The 23,915-nt window shown below is 37.6% G+C and overlaps 1 protein-coding gene across 3 annotated transcripts in view; it reads right to left on the reverse strand.

Moving 5' to 3' along the window:
• Nucleotides 1-23,915, reverse strand: part of LOC144979844 (centrosome-associated protein 350-like) — a 191,859-nt gene that overhangs the window by 29,944 nt on the left and 138,000 nt on the right. For all 3 annotated transcript variants that reach the window (XM_078927049.1, XM_078927050.1, XM_078927051.1), the window contains 16 exons: nucleotides 23,782-23,915; nucleotides 20,072-20,209; nucleotides 19,121-19,285; nucleotides 16,933-17,283; nucleotides 15,700-15,789; nucleotides 14,505-14,617; nucleotides 13,348-13,455; nucleotides 12,029-12,195; nucleotides 11,191-11,552; nucleotides 10,391-10,591; nucleotides 9,839-9,979; nucleotides 9,123-9,277; nucleotides 7,247-7,396; nucleotides 4,759-4,948; nucleotides 4,220-4,338; nucleotides 2,842-3,185 (listed from right to left, as the gene is read on the reverse strand). The exon at nucleotides 23,782-23,915 is cut by the window's right edge and continues 34 nt beyond it. In XM_078927049.1, coding sequence (XP_078783175.1) covers nucleotides 2,842-3,185; nucleotides 4,220-4,338; nucleotides 4,759-4,948; nucleotides 7,247-7,396; nucleotides 9,123-9,277; nucleotides 9,839-9,979; nucleotides 10,391-10,591; nucleotides 11,191-11,552; nucleotides 12,029-12,195; nucleotides 13,348-13,455; nucleotides 14,505-14,617; nucleotides 15,700-15,789; nucleotides 16,933-17,283; nucleotides 19,121-19,285; nucleotides 20,072-20,209; nucleotides 23,782-23,915 — 2,928 coding nt within the window. The remainder of the gene's footprint in view (nucleotides 1-2,841; nucleotides 3,186-4,219; nucleotides 4,339-4,758; nucleotides 4,949-7,246; nucleotides 7,397-9,122; nucleotides 9,278-9,838; nucleotides 9,980-10,390; nucleotides 10,592-11,190; nucleotides 11,553-12,028; nucleotides 12,196-13,347; nucleotides 13,456-14,504; nucleotides 14,618-15,699; nucleotides 15,790-16,932; nucleotides 17,284-19,120; nucleotides 19,286-20,071; nucleotides 20,210-23,781) is intronic.

The raw sequence follows: 23,915 nt of genomic DNA on the forward strand, positions 1-23,915 counted from the left end.
GTAAATATTGCTCATAAGTGGAAATTGTACCAGTATTTGTATTTTCCTGGGTCAGTAACAGAAAATGGATGAAATAAAATTTGGGTGAGCAAACAAACAAACAAAATAAAAATCTTTAAAATGTAACAAGGTCATTTCGGGCATACTCTGAAGATGTCAAAATAGAAGAAGACCCATCGGACAGATGGCGCTGCTGATAGTTGTGGTGTGTTCTGGGTTGGCGATGATGTTGATGACGACGGTGCTGGCCGTTGGGGAGATGAGTGGATGTGATACTTCTACTTAACCTACAATAAGGAAATTTTGTCACAATTATTCTTAACCAAAACGACATTTGCCACAGAAGAAGGAGGCCAAAATAAAATACAAACCAGGAAGTCGGATATCCAACTCTTATATTCTCCTATTTTCATCTCTACTTATGTAGACTACTGGATACAAGAAAATAAATTCAGATTGATAAGACAAATTAATTAATGAGGCAGTTTGCCTGACTGGTCTTGAATCGACATTGATATGGAGACAATGGAGATAGAGAATTTAGTAAGTAGCTTGTTCCGTAAACTGAACATTGGACGATGAGAAAAAAAAAAGTTTTTAAAAAGTCAAAATGGTACATTATTTAACTTTCTCTCTTCAATGTCTGTATTTTTTTCTTCTTTTTTTGACCTTATATCAACAATCAATGTACTAAGGTCACAAGACCGCCAACTAATTTTTTTTGTTTGTTTATTGCTTTAGGTCTCTTCCAACACAAATGAGGTTATATGAGAGACTGCTGAAACAAAAAAAACAAGTAATCTAACAAAAATAGTACAAATGTAAATCAAAATCATAACCTAAAGATATAAGCTCAATTATAAATAACCAAGAACAAACAGGCAGAAGATTTACAGATAAAAAAATATCCCCTGTCAAAAATACAATCACAACCAAAGAAGCAGGATAGGCTAGTAAAGAGAAGAAGAAACGACATCACTATCGGATCGTACACCCATGCGAACATCATAGGTATATGATTCAAGGGTGATGCTCCCATCCAACCACCCGCACCGCCAACTAAAGAATACTAATTATTTACAGACCCTACAAAAGGTGTGAGTTGGCATCATTTGTGTATTGAAATGACAATTAAGATTGAAGAATATAGAATATTATCATTGATAAATTACATCATTACAACCAAAAAAAAAGCATTTGACAAATTCTCTATCTTAAATGAGAAGAAATCAAAATTTCTAATCGGAATACAAATGAATTTTGATTTCGATGGATATTCAATACGACACAATGTAATAATCAAGTATTTTTGTGCCTGGCTATTTATTAAGAGCATTTCTTGTGTACTTAATTCATGTAAAATAATCTTTGTAGGCATGCTATAGACGTAAAAAGGTTGCCAAGTACAATATGTCCACGGACAGTAAAATGAAATAAAAAGAAACCCCCCCCCCCCCCCCCCCCCCCCGAAAAAAATAAATAAATCATAAAATCCAAAAGGAAAAGCACATAGGTCAATCTTGATAAAGAAATAGCAAGCTGAAATGATATTGTCACATCCTCATTGCTGGCTTCTTTGTCAATTTCAAAAATACATCAATCTAGTTTTAATATATAAATTTCCAGAAAAAATGAAACATGCTGAGATAAGTCATTTAATTAGAAATATCATGGCAAGTTGTCCTGAAAATGAAATAATGTACACACAAATAGACATATGATAAAATGATGTTGGGAAGAGGGGGGGAAACAGACAGAAAACAAAATAATAACAATGAAAAGAAAAAAAAAAAAGAAAGAAAGAAAAGAAATGAAAAGGAAGGAAAGAAAAAGAAAGACAGAAAGAGAGAAAGAAAGAAAGAAAGAAAGACAGAATACTCAGGTTAGAATCTATGCTAATTTAAAGGAATAAAACTACATGATTATAGATTGGGAATTCTCATCATGCTAATAAATCCATGATTTTTAAATAACACTTAAAGGTGGCATGTATGAGGTAGTACAGGAAAGTAAATGAAAAGAAAGTTGACAGTGTTGTTAACAACAGAAAATGAAGTGAGTAGAAAAGTGTCAGAAGACAATAGAGAATAAAAATTTCCATATCGAATTCGTATCACGTTTCCATCAAACTTGTCTTACTGTAATATGTTTTGTTTTATATCACTGTAAAGCGCTTAGAGCCTGTGACAACGGGGTAAAGCGCTATATAAATGCCATTTATTATTATTATTATTATATCGTCCCTCCCACGGCCCGGAGGAGCTGTCGTATAAGGTCATGAGTTCAAGCCCCCATCGCTACAAAAATTTTATTCTCTATTGTCTTCTGGCACTTTTCTACTCACTTCATTTTCTGTTAGTATCAAAATAAATGCCTGCTCCACTGACTTTTCTGACAGTGTTATTACTCGTTGAAGAGGGGTTTGTTTTGAGCCCAAAACATTCTGTGGTTAGTAATTTGATCTTGTTTAACTCTCTCCTTACCAGCCATTTTCAGAATTTTCTCCGAAACTTCACACCCACCCAACACAAAAACAGACATTTCTTACTCAAACAGAAAAGCAACAACAAGCACATTCTATACATATTATTGTTCAATAACATGAGCTCTATTACAGAATGTCAAGTTTTTATAGCTACAGCAAAAATAAATGAAATCTGGATGAGAAAAGTGACGGTTGCATAGTAACAAATGTGACGATTTTTCAATAGGTGGTAAGGAGAGGGTTAAAAGCTGTTCTAGTCATTCTTGTCCATTACGTTTTACAGTCCACAGCTTCTACCAGCTTTCAGTATTCACTTGAACATAACAAAATCAATACAAATTCCAATGTCCACCTACCTCATTCTGGTCACATGTCGGTGATGCTGTGACTGCCGCGTGTTTACAATGGACGCTGACTGCTGACTTGACACATTACTCCTATCATCATCATCGTCGTCATCTTCATCGTCGTTGTAATCGTCGTTGTTATCAACTTCACCGTCGTCTTTGGCTTTGTTAGTCGTATCCATATCTTGAATGCTGTTATCAACGTCATCGTTGTCGTTGTCGTCTCTGTCGGATGGAGAGGCCTTCTCTTCAACTGTGGCTTCTACCCGAGTGTATCTGGCCCGGGCGATGACTGGTTGACCGGAGGAAGTCTGACCCATGACCACTCTCTCCTCTGATGTTATTATAGGTTGCTGTATTTAATTGGATGATGGAGGGAAGGAAAGTGGGGGGAGGGGGGGGGGGGATGAAAATAAGAATTGATGCTTCATGATGAAGATTGATGATGATGGTGAGTGAAATTTTTTTTTAAAGCAGAAGGATTGGAAAAGAAGGGAAGGATAAAGGAAGAGAGGCTAGGACGAGAAAAAGGAACAAAAAAAAATATTGGGGGGAGTCGAAGTAAGGAGTTGGATACCACCATAGAAAAATAAAACAAAATAAAAAATAAATGCATAAATAAATATTAAATGAATGGATAAATAAATAAAGCATAAATAAATGCATAAATACATAAATGAATAAATAAATAATGATATAAAAATATGAAGACATAGACAAATGACACAGAAGAACATTGTCTTTTCTCTCTCTTCACCCAAATTCCAAACTCAAATCCAATCCTAACACTATCGACCGACCGCAACCCGATTTCCAGTCATCCCACGCTCAGCCATGCCTTGTTTTTGTTTTTTTGTTTTTAAGGGTTTTATGGCACTTGCAACACATTAAGGCTATGTCAGCACCAGTAAAAAGGAAGAAAATGGGAAAGTAAAAAGTTCTAGAATTACAGTTAAAGCATCCAAGAATAAGGCAGACACAGGGGAATTGGTTCAAATAAGAAACAGGTGTAGATTCCAAGAGCACACTATCAAAGTACTTAGTTTGAAATCACTAAAAGTCTCATCCAGACACAAGCACAGGTCCCCACTAAGAGGAACACACTCAAATGTTTTACAAATCATATATAATATAAGGAAAACATAATACAGTGCATAGCAGAGAGATGATTTTCAAGAAAAAAAATATCATCTCCCAAAACTAACTATACATTTGACTATTTCCCTCTCAGCCAGGGCATCTGGTCAGGACCAGGACAAAACTAAGTAATCTCATTCCAAGACAAAGACAGAAAGCAAGTTGGAAAACAGATATAGGGGGATAGAAGACGCAGTAAGTGCCTCCCTGCCCACTATGGGAGGTCAGGAACCCCACCCAGCAGCCTTACCTTCAATGAGGTCAAGTCCAGACTAGCCACAAAGGCAGAAGACTGTTCCTCCTTGGCAGATGTGGATGATGCCGCTGCTGCCGCTGTCTTTGTCCTTTTATTATCAGCATCTGTAGAACCTGTAAGGGGGAAATGGAAATTGTTGTGAGGATGATGATTGTTCAAAAGATTTGTGTTAGAAGTCATGATAATAATAATAATAATAATAATAATAATAATAATAATAATAATAATAATAATAATAATAATAATAATAATAATAATAATAATAATATAATAATAATAATAATAGTAATGATGATGATGATGATGATGATGATGATGATGATGATGATGATGATGACGATGATGATGATGACGACGATGACGATGACGACGACGATGACGACGACGACGACGACGACGACGACGACGAGGATGATGGTGATGATGATGATGATGATGATGATGATGATGATGATGATGATGATGATGATGATGATGATGATGATGATGATGATAATAATAATAATAATAATAATACTCAAGTTCTCCCTTACCAGCCAGCCGATACTGTTTGTTCTGTCTGGCCATGACACTCATGATGCTGTAAGGATCTGGCTGGGGCTCCCCGGACCAAATCCTGCTGCTGGCAGTGTAGGGACCAGGGTGATGGGAAACTGGGCCTTCTCCAGCGTGTCTGTGGTTGTTGCCTTCCTTCTTATTGTGGTGATGGTGGTGCTGAGGCTTCTGTTTTGGAAAAAAAACAAGATGAACACATTAGAGGGAATGGACTCATTGAGATTTTTAAAAACTGAGCTTCTATATAGCCCAATATCCACTCAACGTGCTCAGAGCGCTTTACAAGTGGTCCCTGACCAACAGAAACACTTAACATGTAGGACAGGACATGACGCCTGTTAGGCGATATTACAATTTTTTGCGGACAGAGACAAAGCCAGGTACTCATTTTACACCTGAGTATGGTAAGAGAATGTGAGTAAAGAGCCTTTTCCAAAGATTCAACTGTGCGCCGAGCGAGGCTCGAACCCAGGACCTTTTGATCCGAAAGATGAACACATTAGAGGGAATGGACTCATTGAGCTTTTAAAAAATTGAGCTTTTATATATCCACTCAACGTGCTCAGAGCGCTGACCAACAGCAACACTTAACAAGTAGGACAGGACATGACGCCTGTTAGGCGATATTACAATTTTTTGCGGACAGAGACAACGCTGCTAACGGCCAGGTACTCATTTTACACCTGAGTATGGTAAGAGAATATGAGTAAAGAGCCTTTTCCAAAGACTCAACTGTGCGCCGAGCGAGGCTCAAACCCAGGACCTTCTGATCCGAAAGCAAGTGTCATACCACTAGACCACATCGACGCAACCAATGGTTGACTTGAACTAACATCTTTAAAAAATATAAATGTAAGTTCTTTATTACCAAAAACACTTGATAAGTAGGTGACAGAGACAACAATGTTACAGTCAAGTATTTATTTCACACCTTAATATAGTAAGAAAATGCGAGTCAAGAGCCTTTTATCAATCAATATTTGGGCAGTTCAAGATAGACACGATGCTTGATACCACTTTATTTGGAGTGGTGGATGGCTTTGACTCTCCCGACCCGACGGAGTTGTTGTACCAGTAAGGTCGCAGGTTCGAGCCCCTATTGCCGCAAACTTTTTATTCTCTATTGTCTTCTGGCACTTTTCTACTCACTTCACTTCTTGTAATTTGAAATAAAAGTTTTACAGCCAAAATGAAGGAAAAGAGATGAAAAAAAAAAAAAGAATTTTGTGAGAGTCAGGCACTTCTACTAAGATCTGTTGTCTTGGGAAATCCTTAAAATTCCACAAGGCAAATGAGTGCAAGACTCCTATGAAATCATTCTGACAGTCCTCTTGCCAACTCACAACCAACGTGCGACCTTACTTTTTCATGTTTTGACACGGGATGTATCATATTTTGAGAGGGAAGAAAATTATATTTCCATTTCAAGAAGTATGATGTATTATTTATAATTAAGGCATCGATAAACAATGTTTTTTGTTTTTTTTTCTTTTTGTTTTTGAGGGTTTTGCGGCGCTTGCAACACATTAAGGTCATATCACCGCCAGTAAAAAGGAATAAAATGGGATAGTAAAAAGTTCTAGAATTACAATTAAAGCATCCAAGAAAAGGTAAGACAAAAGGGGAATTTGTTCAAATAGAGAACAGATGTAGATTCCAAGAGCGCACTATCAGTGTACTTAGTTTGAGATCACTAAAAGTCTCATCCAGATACAAGCACAGGTCCCCACTAAGACGAACACACTCAAATGTTTACAAATCATCCATAATACATAAAACAAAACATAATACAGTGCATAACAGAGAGATGATTTACAAGGAAAAAAATATAATCTCCCAAAACTAACTATACATTTGACTGTTTCCCTCTCAGCCAGGGTATCTGGCCAGGACCAGGACAAAACCAAGTAATCTCATTCCAAGACAAAGACAGAAAGCATGTTGGAAAACAGACATAGGGGGATAGAAGACACAGTATATACCTCTCTGCCCACTATGGGAGAATAAACAATGTACCAAATGACTTGAATGCATGTATATCATTACAGAACCAAAAACAAAATGTCCTGGTTGAGAGCAATGGTATACTCAAAGTCCATCATTCTTCATCCCTTGAATGTATCAAAATTGATCTGTACATATATACAGGTCTGACATCCGCACTCACTTATGGGCCTAGTTAAAAATTGTTGTAATGGACAATATTGTGCGTCATTTAAAAAAATTTCCATTACAACAGTGAGCCCATACGGAATTGGGTTATCAGACCTGAAAATAAGTGAATGTCTGTCAAAATGAAAAAAAATTAAATTATAAGAAAAATATTTTCAATAGCTGAAGCCATTTAAAAAAAATCAATTTCAATTCTTCATATTCATGCCAATTTTGTCATAATTGCATGTTTTGGACAAAACTGCTTCTTAAAATAGGTAATTTTATACTGGTTGGCAAGCCAGTAACACTAACCTTGTTTCCAATCACTCCTTCAGACACTTCAGTGGCTGTGATTTCACTGAACGTTGATGTATCTGTCAGAGGGGATGGCTCTTCCTCTTCTCCGTCCTCATTCATGACAACGTCATTCATACCGTCATCCCCTCTCCCTTGTTCTTGACCCTGTATCAACAAAAGTTGGAAAAAAAAATGGATGTCACTTTTCTTGATTGAAGAATTGGAGGGAGAAATTAATTGAAAATTCTTTTTATTTTTTTTTTTTTGGGTTTGGGAGGGGAGGGGGGCACTGAATTGAATCGTGGCCTTCGTAAAGTTATGGCCTGACACTGACCAAAAAATGACGTCAAAATGCCAGTCTTTTGCCACAAAAGAAAACAAATCGTGAGTTGTATTCAATAGTTCAACCAATGAAATAACTTGTTTCCATGAGCTCTACTAACGACAACTCACTAGACGGTGCAAAAACCAAAAAATGACGTCAAACTGCCAGTCTTTTGGATTTCAGTGTCAGGCTATAACATAACGATGGCGATGATTGAATCCACACTTCCCATCCAGCCATTTTAGTTTAGTTTTAAAAGTTCAAAACCCCCTAGAACCACTTTTATGTCGCATAAGTGCTCAGAAAAAGAACAATAGTATAAATACAACAGTGCTGATGGTGACAAAAATGGAAAAAGGAGGAAAATTATAAATGGTTTTCTTTACATCACATGTTTACTTCACTAACCCCCACTTTTAGAGCCATTGAGATGATAAACTACTCTAGCTATCTTCTGGATAGTGGGGAAACTGCACCAGTTTGTTCCACACACATTAAATCTCTCAAAGCCAGAAAATTTGATTGAGGAAAATTTCATTTTTTTAAAAGGAGGAAATTCCTCCTCTGACACAAAAAATCGCGGATTTCCGCGGATCCGAGGAAAACCATCTGCACTGATAAGTGCTCAGAAAAAGAACAATAGTATAAATACAATCAAGACAATGTAATTGAGCTCATCACTAACTGAACAAGCTAAATAATTGTAAGGGTCAACAGTGACCAAGTCTAAAATGCCAGGATTTACTTTGAAAATGACAATTTTGCTCATAATGATTGGGTTCTTGAACTTAACTAAAGAAGATTCATAAAACATCATAGCCTGAAAATTTGATAAGAATTGCTTGATTCATTTTATCACAATTAATCCATTTAAAAATGCATCAACAAAGTCTTTTTACACCAAACATTTTTTTAAAAACCAACAAAACCCTTTGTACTTCAAGGAACATACAGTAAAGCACTTTTGTTATTTCAGAGCAGTTTCTATGAAAATGCCTTGGTACTTTAGGTGTTAAAATAAGTAAGACAAAAAGAAACTTTTTCATGAAAATTACAACAACAAAAAAAACCGTACTTAGATAAAAAGTAATAATGACAATTAATGCCGTATTACAGAGGCTCCTACCCCCTATAGCCCCAAAGAGGAATCATAATACATAAAAAGCGGAATTTGAGACCAAAAAGCGGAATCAACTTACTAATATTAACTACGATATGATTTGCTGCAGATAATGTAATAGACAATCCAAAGACCTCAAATGATACAATATAAAATGTCTACAAAACTGCAGATTGTTTAAAGACTAATAAGGGGGTCTAATAATAATGGCGGATACAGGCCCTGGCAGTCTCAGAGCAAATCATTGAATAGTTGGATTTAATCTTGTCAGGAACACCCCCCCCCCCAAAACACACACCTAGCTAACATTTTAAAATTATTTTTCATGATTGAAAAGCGGAATTTTTGCCTTGAATGCAGAATCGCGGAATGTAGACCAATTAAGCGGAATAATTCCGCGAAAAGCGGAAGAGTAGGAGCCTCTACGTATTAACGTCCGTCCTTACCGAGGGCACTCCTCTAAGCCTCTGTCCAAACGAGACACCACTGGGCAGCTCCCAGCTAAGGGACTGTCTGACGTTGTGACCCCTGTAGGCAGCCTGGATGAGAGAGGCTGCCTCCTCTCTCCTGTCCCGACTTGATCCATAGGCTGTTCCCATACCTTTGGAGCAGAAATTGGTGAGGTTGATACAAAAAGAAGGTATGGGACAAGAAAGTCACAAATTTTATTTGAAAATTTTTTATTTTTTAAAAACAAAAAAATCAAATATAGATATCTAGACTTAATACAAAATTTTTAAAGAATAAAAGAAAACTCAAATACAAAAAGCAAGTTTGCCAATTTAAGCGTTGTCACCCCCTGTATGATGCTACAAAAAGTAGTCCTTCAGAGCCATTAGGCCCATGAAGCTGGAGTTTTTCCGTTTCCATAGTGTAAAAAGGACAATAGTAATTGCTTGCTATCCTTTGGATAGGACATTAGTCTATCGCAAAGTACTTTCCATCAGATCTAACAAACCCAGCTAACCAATCACTGTTGGGCGGACAGGGAGGGGGGAGAATGCTACAGAAAACTTCAGCACAATGGGCATAATGGCCATGAAGAACCACCACTTTTATTTAGTACCTCCTCAGCACCGTATGACTCTCTAGAAGGAGAGAATGATTTGAGTGAATGGATGGCATAGAGGAAAGATTTGGGACAAACAAAATATCTCTTTACCTGGCAAGTCACCAGTTCCAAAGACAGCATAGTCATCCATATTACCGGCAATGTTGTCGTACCGACTGACGAAATCTGTGTGAGGAGGCTTGTGAGAATTCTGGGAATGGTCCCCGTTTGGTCCCTTCAAATCTGTAATGGCTGAGAATGGAAGTAAATAAGGAATTTATACACGGGTAAACTAATATATCTCACTTTGAAAACAAAGTCTTCAAGTGTAGAATTAACAAATGCACTGAGCAAGGAGTAAAAATTCTAAAATTATTGGTCCATACCTGTCTTTTCAATTTCAAATTCAGTAAGAAATACAAAATTCATCAGTAATTAATGGTGGTCCAATTTCAGTAATACTAAAGCAAACAATTAAATTTACTCATAGTTTTCTGTGTTAGTTCTATTGATCAAGCAGTAGACCAGTGGGTATTTTATTTAAACACACACCATCGATAGTAATACCTGTGAAGTTTGTTGTGTCAACCAATCACGGCCATTGTTTACATTATGACGAGTGTCCGAGAGGCGTGGTTATCTACCTGTCTATTGTCTACATACCTTCCAATTTCTTTGTTTCCACTGCAATCCGATTGGACAGACTCATGGCCGTGGCTGCCAGGGCCTGTTTCCTCTCCTGATTGGTCCGATGCTGCTGGAAGGCAGCTGTTGCATTGTTGGTAGCTGCTCCCCTTGACTCCGCCCCCAATGGATAAGCTGGACGAGGTGACAGAGCATTGCCAGTTCCTGGAAGTTGCAATCCTATTGGTGAAAAAAAAAATTTACACAAAGGTCATAACAGTCATATCCAACAAACAAATACAGTTTGCCATAGACAAAAAAAAAAAAAAAAAAGGATGAAGGAAAAGAAAAGAAAAAAGAAAGAAAGAAAGAATGAAAGAAAGAAAGAAAACCGAAATAAAGAAAAATCCTGACTTCACTCGGGATTGATCTCAGTCCCTTTACGTTTGAAACGAGTGCTCTACCAACTGAGCTAAAGGGACTTCCTCAAAAGTGATAGATTAACTTGAGCTTTTATATAGCGCAATATCCACTAAACATGCTCTAAGTGCTTTACAAGGGTCCCTGGCCAACAGCAATACGTAACATGTAGGACGGGACATGACGCCTGTTACAATTTTTTCGGACAGAGACAATGCTGTTAATGGCCAGGTACTCATTTTACACCTGAGTATGGTGAGAGAATGTGAGTAAAGAGTCTTTTCCAAGGACTCAACTATGCGCTGAGAGAGGCTCAAACCCAGTACCTTCCGATTCGAAATCGAGTATCACACCACAAGACCACATAGCCACACAGATGGTCAGATTGAACCCACTTAGGTTAAAAAATACCAACTGACCTTGGTGCCTCTGTAGGACTTGGGCGAAATCACTGACAGCTGAGTTGATGTCAATGTTGGTATTCTGACCCTGGAACTTGATGAACTTGGCTGGGGGTGGTTGTTGCTGCTGTTGGTTGTTGTTGCCGGAAGCACCCGTGGTGGCTGATGCAGCGGGCTGTTGTTGAAGGGACGATGCGGATGATGAAGTTATCGTCATGGTAGCAGTGGCAGTGTCTGGATGTTGGTGATGGAGATGAGGATGATGATGATGATGCTGATGGCGGTGGTGAGAGTTCTTATTTCTCTGATGATGTGGATGGGCCTCTTCTTCCTTGGAACGTTTTCGCCTCTTGGAATTTGATATTTGTGGAGGAAGATCACTGGGGAAAAAAGAAAATGGTACAAAATTTTAACACTATCAAAAGTTGTGCTCATAGCACATTTTGAGTTTTTGTTTCTTGAGCTGGTTTGGTTCAATAAAAGATTTACCATATTAACATTATTCTATCAAGTTCGGTGGCTGGGCCATATTTTGATGAAGCTGAATTACTTTGCAATGGACTTATCAAGACAGCATCAAGCAACTTTTAGCTTAGATTACTTGCTACAGCACCACAATATGGAGATATTAAAGGACTGCTTATGTTTATTGGCGGTTTTCATTTGTTTTGTTTTTATTTCTTCATTTCATATTCTTCTTTTTTTCTTCTTTAGAAAAAAAACAACAACACAAGACTGAAGAGAAGTTAACGTTAAACTGGCTTTTTGATCAAGGCATTTGGACAAATGGGTGATCATCAAAATGACCTTTTAGGCCTAATTAGGCAATAATGTGAATGTTTGATGCGTCACTAACCTTTGTTGTTGCAGTTCAGGCCTGGGTGTGATCTGTGGTGTCGAATCGGCCGAATCACCATCTTCAACATCATTGTCGTCGTCGTCATCCTCTGTCAGAGTCGAGTCATCGTCGTCCATTCGATTTTCTTTGTTGTTGTTGTTATTGGAGACTATTTTGGATTTGGTCTGTCAGAGAGAGAGGGCGGGGGACACGGAGATTGAATGGACAAATTTTGAATTTGAAAAAAAAATTTTTAAGCAAATGGTACAGTGGAACGTGAAGTTGTTTGTTTGCGTTTTTTAAAAAGAATCATGAATATACCACAACCATCATTACCAATGGAACATCACCATCCTCATCAACAACATCACAATCATCAAAACAACCATCACTAATTCTAACACCATAAATATCATTATTTAAAATATTACTTAAGATCTAAAAACTGATTTGAGTTTTCATGATGAAAATGCATGACAAAATAAATTCATTGAAAAGTGCTGAATATTAACGGACTGATTGACTCGACAACAAGGACAATATAACACAGACATAACGACTGGCATAAGATAGTTAAAAGAATGTAGATTTTGTATTTATCATTTCTTGATAACTGCCTAAGCAAAGTAGGAAAATTTGTTGATGCCACTTCAAAGAGTTTTACCACGACATCAGTCTGGAATCTAAGCCAAATAGAAACAGAAAACTGGTTTAACCTCAACTATACTTGTCGGAGTGGACGAGTGGTTAAGGCATTGCACTGTAATCCGGAAGGTCCTGGGTTCGAGCCCTGCTTCAGGCACTTCCGGTTTGTTTTTTCCCTTGGGCAAGATTATTAACCCCCAAATATGCTCATTTTGGACAACGTGGGCGATTCCTGTTGACATCAGACATCTTGTTTGATGGATTATCTATATTCCTTCATGGAATGCCTAGGCAACGGCATCTTATGATGTCATGGTGGAAGGGCATAATAATGATAATAAATACTTGTCAAATGACTTAAAAAGGACTAACACTATAGGGAATGAGATTAGCCGAAGAGTAGCATCCCTTGATTGGACGTCACCGGCGGAAAAGCTATTAGAGAGAGAACGTCATGTTGGTTGTGCGCATGCGTCTCTCGTCCTCGCTGAGAGACGCATGCGCACAACCAACATGAGGTTCTCTCTCTAATAACTTTTCCGCCGGTGACGTCACAGACTATGGGTGACGTCCAATCAAGGGACTCTACTCTTCCACTAATCTCAATCCCTATACCCTTTCTTCCCCCAAATCTGTATGAGCAACAATGTCTGAAGATCAAAATGGAAAAAATCCACTGTATCATTGTTTACCTTGCTACTACTAGAGGAAGGCACTTTGGCTGTCTTCTTTTGTTTGATGGCTAACTCTTTCATCAACTGTTCTTTCCTTTCATGGGCCTTCTGGTTGGCCTCGCGCTCCTGTAGGGAAATTGTTCAAAACCATTAAATTAAATACTAAAACAAACAAAAAATCCAGAAAAATCAAATGTCTTAGCCAAATATGCTTGCTTTTTCTGAAGCTTAAAATAAGTCACTACGTTAAAATGTGCTTGTGTAAATCAAGTGTGGTTTCCTGTATATCTAAATTTAAAGAGATATTCATTGGTTAATAAACAAAGGCTATTTTCCCTGATGTAAAAAAAAAAAATTAGCTTTTATATAGCACAATATCCACTAAATGTGCTCAAAGCGCTTTACAAGGGGTCCCTGGTCAACAGCAACATCTAACATGGAGGACGGTACATGATGCCTGTTAGGTGATATTACAATTTTTTTCGGACAAAGACAATGCTGTAGGTGCTGTAGGCCAGGTACTCACTTTAACCTGAGTACGGTGAGAGAATGTGAGTAAAGAGCCTTCTCCAAGGACTCAACTATGCGCCGAGCGAGGCTTGAACCCAGGACCTTCCTATCCGAAAGCATGTGTCATGCCACTAGTCCACATAGCCACATAAACATAGATTTTCCTACAAAAATATTTGTTTAAAAATTCTGAATCTGAAAGGGTTTTTTCTTTACTTTTAACAAAATACAATTTCAACCAACTTCGTCTTCCTCCATTGATCTCTTCTCAATGATTTTATCAGTATGAGTGACATTGCAATTTCAAAATGGCGAATCATAAGAAATGGCATTAAAACTACACTCTTATCTGATCTTTTTTTAAAGGTTGAAATAGGACTCATCCTTAAATGCCTTATACAATAGGTTATAATTACAAAATATCATATAGCTTGCATTGTATCATTCACAGACAGTTTTACACATATTTGAATGTAAGAAAAAATATATTAATACAGCAATTCAATGTTGAAAATAACTAGTATAGACAACTGAAGTTATTGATTATTGTTCAAGATTGAATAAATGATAAATGTACAAAGCTCATAGTATAATGAAGATTAAATTCAATAACAATAAAATCCATTAATTTTTTTATATATACAATAAATGAAAAAGATACCAACCTGCTGTTGTCTCTTCAAGCGTTCTGACTTCTGCTTCTGCATGTACTTTCGAACAGAGTCTGGGTCGTAATGACGCTGCTTCTCCAAGGAGGGCTGTTGTTGTTTCTCTGATTCTGTCAATGAATGGAAATATATTCATAGTTAATGGAGTTTGACCAAACGGATGGATATATTGATTGTTTAATTGATTCAAAGACATGACTGCATATATCCAAATCCAGACCTGCCTAGTACAGAGCTGCCAACCCCATCTGATGAGAATGTGTACAATGGGACCTCAAAATGGGGGAGATATCATACAAGTGGGTACAATCCTGAAATCGACGGAAACTAACCATTGTGAAAGTAAGAGGAAGGTATAGTTACATGAAGTCACACCGCACAAGCTAAATTGCAGCAACAATAATGTTCCCAAGACTATTATCCAATCCTTTCAGAATTCTACCTCCCAGCATGAAGATCATAATTGGTCAAAAAATATATGAATATCCACTTGGTCACCAAGGTTTCTCAATAGGCTAGTAATAATATGAATTACAACTAAAGAAAACTGAAGTGACTCTGTACACTGAAAATGGGTACAATCTTGGGGGAAATGCGTACAAGCGTACAATCGCTGAAAATGCGTACAATTCCGCATTTTTTGCAATAGGTTGGCAGCTCTGCTAGTACTATGAAAAAACCGTAGAAATACAAACTTTTGTCTCCAGCTACAGAACTGCATAGGTCTCTTGATGAGAAGGAAAGTCTAGCTTCTTAGAGCCTATATTCAGGACTTTTATGGACTGTGCTGAAAGCAAATTGTTTATTTGTAATGCTATTTAAAGTGACTTATTCTTTTTTCCCTTGGAAACGACGAATTTTTGAAATTTCAAGTAGGCAGCTCTGAAAATCATACTAGAATACTAAACCTAAAAATGCAACAAACTTTCCAAGATTTTTCTATAAAGAAGACTTACAAAATATCTCTGTCGACTATATGGAATTCAGAAATGTATTTATGTCTTTATTGTGTTTTGTTGTTGGTTGAAGAAGGGTTTTGAGCGCGAAACGTTCAATGTTTGGTATTTTGTTCTTTTTTGAAGCTCTTATATTCATTTTTGTTTATTACTCAAATATATCATCAGAGAATCAAGTGGTCCTTCAGAGTCATTATTAGGCCTATGCAGCAGGAGTTTATCCCAGTTTCTATTACCTGCGTTTCCCTTGGGTGCTTTCCGCTTCACAGCAGGACGTGACTTGGAACTTTTCACAGTACCGGTACCAGCTGGTGGTCGGTCTGGGTCTGTTATGGAACACAAAATTGTAGTGTAATTTATTTTATATATATATATATATATATATATATATATATATATATATATATATATATATATATATATAATATATAAGCAATTTGATCTGCGTAAGAATCTTATGAAGAGAATCTGTAAAATATGGTGGTGATATCCCCCTATTTAATACAAAAAAATAGTAATAAAAGTAAAATAACAATAATAATAATAATAATAATAATAATAATAATAATAATAATAATAATAATAATAATAATAATAATAATAATAATAATAATGACTATTAATAAGGGAAAAAACAACAATAATAAAAATCATAACAATATAAACTTTTAAAAATAATGCTCTTTGCTATTTAGATTCAAGACTTCATAAACATAGCTCACCAAATTCTTACACTTTACCATTGTATACTCAATAAACACATTTACACATTTCTCTTACTTTTTCTGTCTCTACCTACAAGTTCAAATACTATCATAATGAATAATAAATGCCCCTCACAGCCATAAGGCTGATGGAACAGGATTTTACCCCTGTTTCTATACCATTAAACAGACTATAGCAGATGCTTGTAACCAATTGCATAATGCAACACTAATCTATCGCAAAGTTCTTTCCACCAGATCCAACAGATACCAGCAACCCAATCAATGCTGGGTGGATGAAGGGGTCAGAAAGAAAAAAAATCTCAACTGCGTTCGGATCCATACCAAATCCTTGGCTTAGCCAGTGCCCTACCAGCTAAACTATCAGGATTTCAATTACTGTAACTAAATGAGCTGAAATCAAATTGAGCTTTTATATAGCGCAATATCCACTAAACATGCTCAAAGCGCTTTACAAGGGGTCTCTGCCTACGGCAATATTTAACATTTAGGACGGGACATGACGCCTGTTAGGCAATATTACAATTTTTTTTTTAGAACAGCGACAACGTCGTTAACGGCCAGGTACTCATTTTACACCTGAGAACGGTGAGAGAATGTGAGTAAAGGGCCTTTCCAAGGACTCAACTATGCAAGGATCGAGGCTCAAACCCAGGACCTTCCGATCCAAAAGCGATTGTCATACCACAAGACCACATAGCTGCACATTATGCTACTTATATTCATGTTTTGTTAGGAACTTACCCATCCTTAATTCTGACAACATATTCCTAGCATCTTGATACAGATTCTTTGACTTCAACATCACATCCTTTGTATCTTCATCATCGTCATCGTCGTCATTATCGTCAGCTTTAGCAGCAGCGGCAGCTCCACCAGAATCTCCAGCTGCTCGACTTCCGACATTTTTACTACCCGACTCGGCACCGTCCGGTTGTCGACCGACAAGGTTGTCGTCGCTGTGATGATGCTTCTGTGCCTTGGTAGCATCTTTAGATGAGGAGGTTGTGGAAGCTTTGGCTGAGTTGGGAGCTGCCCCAAGTTCCCTGAGAATGAGTTCTTGCCCAGCTCTCCATGAAGAGGTAGTGATGATGTCTGGATTGTGAATAAAATGTAAAAGAAAGCTATGAACAAATGATATAATTATAGAAACGGAAGGCTTTTATTTAGAGATGTGTAGGCAATCAGTGAACAAAGATGCAAAGGACAAAGAAATTTTGAAAAACTAGTCCTTCGGAGCCTTAGGGGAGCCCGTGAAGCCAGAGTTCATTCCAGTTTCTAAAGCATTAAAAGTGACAATTGTTTGCAACCCTTTTGATAGGACACTTGTCTATAATTAAGTACTTTTTTTTTTTTTCCCCCCCGATGACTACTATGCATCTGTGTGAGTGTGTCTATGTCAATATTGTATTGTTATAAATGTGTAACCAAATGACAAATTGCCACTTTTTTGAGGACAATAAAGATTTATTGTTATAATTTTTAATTGAACACAAAATCCAATAAACCACTGCTGGGTGGATAGGAAGGTAAGAGAGAGAGAAAAGACAAAAAATATCGACAACACGTCACCCAGGATGGATACTGATTTCTTTACTTGGGAAGCAAGTGCTCTACCACCTGAGCTATTGGGATACCGGGCAAAGCAGGATCATCATAAAAAAATTGAGCTTTTTATATAGCGCAATATCCACTAAACGTGCTCAAAGCGCTTTACAAGGGGTCCCTGGTCAACAGCAACATTTTAACATGTAGGACGGGATATAACGCCTGTTAGGCGATATTACAATTTTTCGGACAAAGACAACGCTTTTAACAACCAGGTACTCATTTTACACCCGAGTACGGTGAGAGAACGTGAGTAAAGAGCCTTTTCCAAGGACTCAACTATGCGCCAAGCACGAAGCTCGAACCCAGGACCTTCCGATCCGAAAGCGAGTGTCATACCACTAGACCACATAGCCGCACATCATAGCCCTGCGGTTTGCCCCAAAATGTATACCATGGAAGGGTAATGTATATTTACAGCCTTACTTGGGACACAAAAGCATAAGTCAAATTAGTCACTTTAGAAATAAATGAATTGACATCTAGATCATTCATTTCCAGGTCACACCAAGTTCATTCTGCATCAAAAAGTGATTCATTCTTCAAGAGTTCTATAAAAACATGGTGTCAATCTCACAAAGTATAAGTAGCCTATCGGATAACTTTTCTATAAAAACATGGTGTCAATCTCACAAAGTATAAGTAGCTTATCGGATAACTTTTCTATAAAAACATGGTGTCAATCTCACAAAGTATAAGTAGCTTATCGGATAACTTTTCTATAAAAACATGGTGTCAATCTCACAAAGTATAAGTAGCCTATCGGATAACTTTTCTATAAAAACATGGTGTCAATCTCACAAAGTATAAGTAGCTTATCGGATAACTTTTCTATAAAAACATGGTGTCAATCTCACAAAGTATAAGTAGCCTATCGGATAACTTTTCTATAAAAACATGGTGTCAATCTCTCACAGTAAAAGTAATCTACTTAATAACCTTTCTTTTTCTTGTGGTGGTAGTAATTCTCATAATATCCATGAATGCAGTATCTTCAATCTCCAGTCAGATTCAATTAATTCATGATCATAAAAATATAGGTGAAAAAAAAACTCTCCTTGTTTTAAAAGGAAGAGGAGGAGGAGGAGGTGGAAGAGATAGGGGAGAAAAACAGCAACAAGAACAATAACAACAAACCACAGCACCAGCTGCGACAAACGACAATAAAACTGACGTTGACAATCACAACAACATTGAGAGAGAGTGAGAGAGAAAATAAAAGACTGCTAGGTGCTACAATTGCCAAGAAATAAAATTTAAAGGGAGAATGAAAGGGAGATCACTGTCCTATGATATGAGAAATCAAAGGGAGGAAATTCCTGACTTTTAGCACCAGGTTTGGCAGGTCTCTTGGCTGTGTCTGCCGTGGAAGAGGTTGAGGAGGCGACGATTCGGGAAGGGGGTTTCTTTGGTCTGCTGGTGATGTTGTCTCTGTCTGGGGGTGGGGGAGGTGGAGGGGGATGGCGACCGCTGGCACCTGACTTTGACCCTGGGAAAAGAAAAGATTTACTTCAGTTGAAGAAAATTAAATGTTATGACATTTCTACACTGATTTTTCTCAACATTATATCAGGGTTTAGAGGGGGAATTATTTTCTCAACAATTACCAATTTTCAAAACAAGGTTAAAATTTTACAAAAAAACAAAAATGGAAACAGAACAGCCTTATATTTTTTTTTACTTTTAAAAAACCATCAAATTTTTATAGAGAATAATTGAAACAATTAATTCATTTAGATTTTTTTTTTTTTTTATCTTCAATTCTATAATGGCATATAATATCTCATTTTCAAATCAATCACTTTTCACGTAACAGAATATATTTTTGCACATATATTTGTTTGCATTTGTGTTTACGTATGGCTCAATTTTATAAATTAATTTTCTTGTTTTGCTTTTTTTTTCATTTCATATACTATTTATTATACATTTTGTCTTCCATGGTTTTTTTTGTTTTCTATAATTTGTCTGTTTGTGTGTGTGTGTGTGGGGGGGGGGGGGGGGGTGTATCTGTTGTTGGTTTGTTTGTTGTTATTTTTTCTGGTAATAGCATCTCACTGCTTTTCTGGGGTTTTTTAAAAAATCTTTTTATATTTTGGACAAATTTGTAAGGTGTCCATCAAATTCATCCGTTAGTCAAACTGTTTCATGAGCAATATCTCAAACGTAAACATTATGTTGTATTGGTAGAAATTGAAATTGAGGAAACAGCTTTATTTTTAAGTCAAGTGGGGCAAAACCAAATAAAATAAAATTTAATTAATTTCCTTCTTACCATCGGATTCAGATTTCTTCAGCTGGATGGCAAAAGGCTTTTTCACACTGGTTGAAGTGCCGGCTGACTTTTTCCGTGAGGAAGAATTGGAACCACTGCCATTTGCTTTGCTCAAATCCTTGACTGATTCCGAAAAACCTGAAAATTAATTTTTATAATAATAAGATTGTTTTGATGAGTTTGATGCATAGTTGTTTTCAAACAATTTTTATTTGCTATGCTGCCTTTAAAATGGTTGGGAATTTTACCAATTTTTCCCCGTGGTTAAATAAAAAATGACGATCATGTCATTGCCTTATAAAAAGGAAAAAGAAGGGAAAAAAGGACGACCATGTCATTGCTTTATAAAAAGGAAAAAGAAGAAAAAAATGATGGCCATGTCATTGCCTTATAAAAAGGAAAAAGAAGAAAAAAAGGAGGACTATGTCATTGCCTTATAAAAAGGAAAAAGAAGAAAAAAAGGAGGACTATGTCATTGCCTTATAAACGTGGGAGGGGGGGGGGGGAATGAAAAAAAAAAAAAAGAAAGAATTGTTTGGTGAAATAAATCAGTAATTGTTTTGTCCTTTACAAACATATTTACACTTTTTTCGCTTTTTCTCATGGAAATCTGCAAACCACCACCACCTTTACAATGTCTTGTAGCAGGTGAGAAATTTCAAACATTCACGGTGTCTAAGCTGCTTTTGTAATAATTTCTAAATTAGTGGCATTAATATCATTCTCTGTTAGGATGTTCTACACTACAACAGACGATGGTAAAAAAAAAAGACTGCTGGTTGAGATGCAATCTGTACCAAGGCATTTGGAAATTCATTGAACGGATCCACGACTAGAGTACAGGCCTTGTCGCCCGAGTCTTCAGCCGGGATGGTTAAGGCCATTGACTAGCGCTGTGTGGTGTGTAGGCAGTGTGTCAGTGAGAGTTAGTAAAGACCGTATGCAAGTTAAGGCCATTGACTAGCGCTACGTAGTGTGTAGGCAGTGTGTCAGTGAGAGTTAGTAAAGACCGTATGCAAGTTAAGGCCATTGACTAGCGCTATGTAATGTGTAGGCAGTGTGTCAGTGAGAGTTAGTAAAGACCTATACAAGTTAAGGCCATTGACTAGCCCTGTGTAGTGTGTAGGCAGTGTGTCAGTGAGAGTTAGCAAAGACCAGTATGCAATGGGGGAGTTGTAATTACGAGGGCTCTTTCATAATTAACCGAAAAATGCCTGTAAAATCCGCGTTTTTTATGCTATCAACAAAATTCTTGCACGTGTTCATACCTTGACTCGTCCTTCATTTCTCTACGTAACAGCCAAGTCTGTCGACACACTTCTGCCAACGCCGCACCATGGAATAGATACCCTCTCGGAAGAAATTTCCGTCAAGGTTTTGTAGCCATTTCCGCACATGGTCAACAAGCTCTTTATCGACATCAAAGCGCTTTCCTGCCAGCTCACAATTCAGTGGCCCAAAGAGGTGATAATCAGATGGTGCGAGGTCTGGACTGTGTGGTGGGTGTGGCAAAATCTCCCATCCATATTTCTCTAGCCAACCTTGCGTCACTCGTGCTGCGTGGGCTGTAGCGTCGTCGTGTTGCAAAATGACCCCGTTGGTCAACTGCCCTGGGCGCTTTCTGCGAATGGCCTCCCTAAGCCTGTCAAGAGTTTGGCAGTACCTTGCAGCATTGATTGTTTCTCCAGGTTGTAAGGTTTCGAACAGAATAACACCACGACTGTCCCAGAAAACAGTTCCCATTATTTTCTTTGCTGACCGCATGACTTTGAATTTCTTCGCGACAGGTGAGGATGGATGTTTCCATGTCATAGAATCTTGCTTTGTTTCTGGGGTGCAATGGTGCAACCAAGTCTCATCACCTGTGACTATGCTGTCAAGAAAAGTCACATCGTACCCTAGAAAGTCTCCGTCGGCGTTGGCAGTATGCCCGTGAACCCTGCGTGAGCTCTTGCTTCTTCTCAAAAGTTCCCTGCAGATGTCCAATCTTTGTTCTTTATGATTGTCTGTCAATTGCTTAGGAACCCATCTTGCGCTGACTTTTCTGTAGCCAAGTTCATCAAATACAATTCTATGGGCAGAAGTTTCCGAAATTTCAAGACTGCTTGCGATTTCATGAAGTTTCAACCTCCTGTCTTGACGAATAAGCTCATCAACTCGCTTCACATTGTCTTCTGACGTCGCAGTTATCGAACGGCCTCACCCTTCCCTGTCTGTCAAGTCGGAATGGCCGGCTTCAAACAAATTACACCAGTGATAGACTTGTGTACGGCTTATAACATGCTCACCATATACACTCTGAAGCTCTTTATGAATTTCGGTAGGATTCAGACTTTTGGCGTTCAAAAAACGTATGACAGCTCTGATTTCCTCCTTTGACCAAGTTTCAAGGTGGGCCGCCATTTTTAAAATCGTCTAGAAATTCATTGTGCAAAATGATGCACTTCATAATTTCTGGGAATATCCGTAAGGAAATAAGGAATATCATGTCGTTTACAGAATTTAAAAATCTCCACTGGTTGCTGAGCAATGGGCATTTTTCAGTTATTTCTGAAAGAACCCTCGTACTTAACTCATTAAAAGTGTCGGAATGATGATTTACTAATAAATAGCCTCTATCATATTCAAATTATATATCACGATGAGATGACTATTTAAGATTTGTTTAGAATTAGAAATATCCGTACACAAAACTTTATTTGAGATGGACTATAGTTATGTCATGAACTGATCCCTTGTTGAGGACCCTGTAGGCATTTGGTGTCAGACTTGCACAAGATTATGTTTGAACCAAATCACAGAGGCCCCTACCCAAAGAAGTCATGAAAAGGAATGAAGATACCCAAAAAAAAAGAGGAGTTTCTAGTGAAAAAGAGGAAATTCTGGTGAAAAAGGGAATTTTTTTGTGAAATAGAGGAATCGACTTACAATTCTTGAAATAAAGACTGTAGCGATGTCTACTTTGAGTTGAGTAATTACAAATTTGGCAATTATAATGTACAATATAATTCAACAATTTTAAAAAAGAAGAAGAAAGATGCAATTCTATTTACACTATGTACATATCACAATTACATCTTTTGGCCTACAAAAATAAAAACAGTGGATCTATTAAAGAAAGCTGACTGCACTAGCATAGAAAACCAAATAAAAAGAAGAAGATGGCGTTGGCTAGAATGAAAAGGGTCTTCCCAAGACAGCCCTGTACTGGACAGCAGATGGAGAGAGACAGAGGGGGAGACCCAAAGAAACCTGAAGGAACATGGAAAAAGAATTAAAGGAAGCAGGCCTGTCCTGGAATACAGCCACCTCAAAAGCAGCCGATCGCAAAAAAATGGAAATGTCTGGTGGATGCCCTGTGTGCCTCAAGGCCTGAAGAAGATTAAGTAAGTATGTGCATATCACAATTATTGCTTGTAACATATCAAGTAAAACACTAACGACTGAAATACATCTTGCCTTGAATGCCGCGATATAATAATCAAATTTTGAATTTTACAGTATTGGGAGGAGTCGAGTAATCTCCTTTGAGAAATAAAGTATGATTCCCCCAAATGCACAACAGAGGGGTCTCTGATATCAGATGGCTAAAGCTCCTATACTCTGACAAAACTATCCAGCTAGAAACCGTTTACTCTTGATATCAAGCAATTGAAATGACCTTCAACTTGTCAAACTGCCTTAAACCTGAGACTTCCATGCGTACCAACCTTTATAACTGGGTGAGGGATGGGCAGCTGCAACCTTTCTGGTCTTGACTGGCAAGACGGGGCCGTTATTGGTGGCGGTGATGGCGTTGGAGGTCAGGGGTTGTCTGGGGGGTAGGGCAGGTGGTCCAACCCCT

Source organism: Berghia stephanieae, chromosome 9, assembly GCF_034508935.2.
Source record: "Berghia stephanieae isolate SIO BIC M18660-M18661 chromosome 9, UCSD_Bste_1.3, whole genome shotgun sequence".
NCBI lineage: Eukaryota > Metazoa > Mollusca > Gastropoda > Nudibranchia > Aeolidiidae > Berghia > Berghia stephanieae.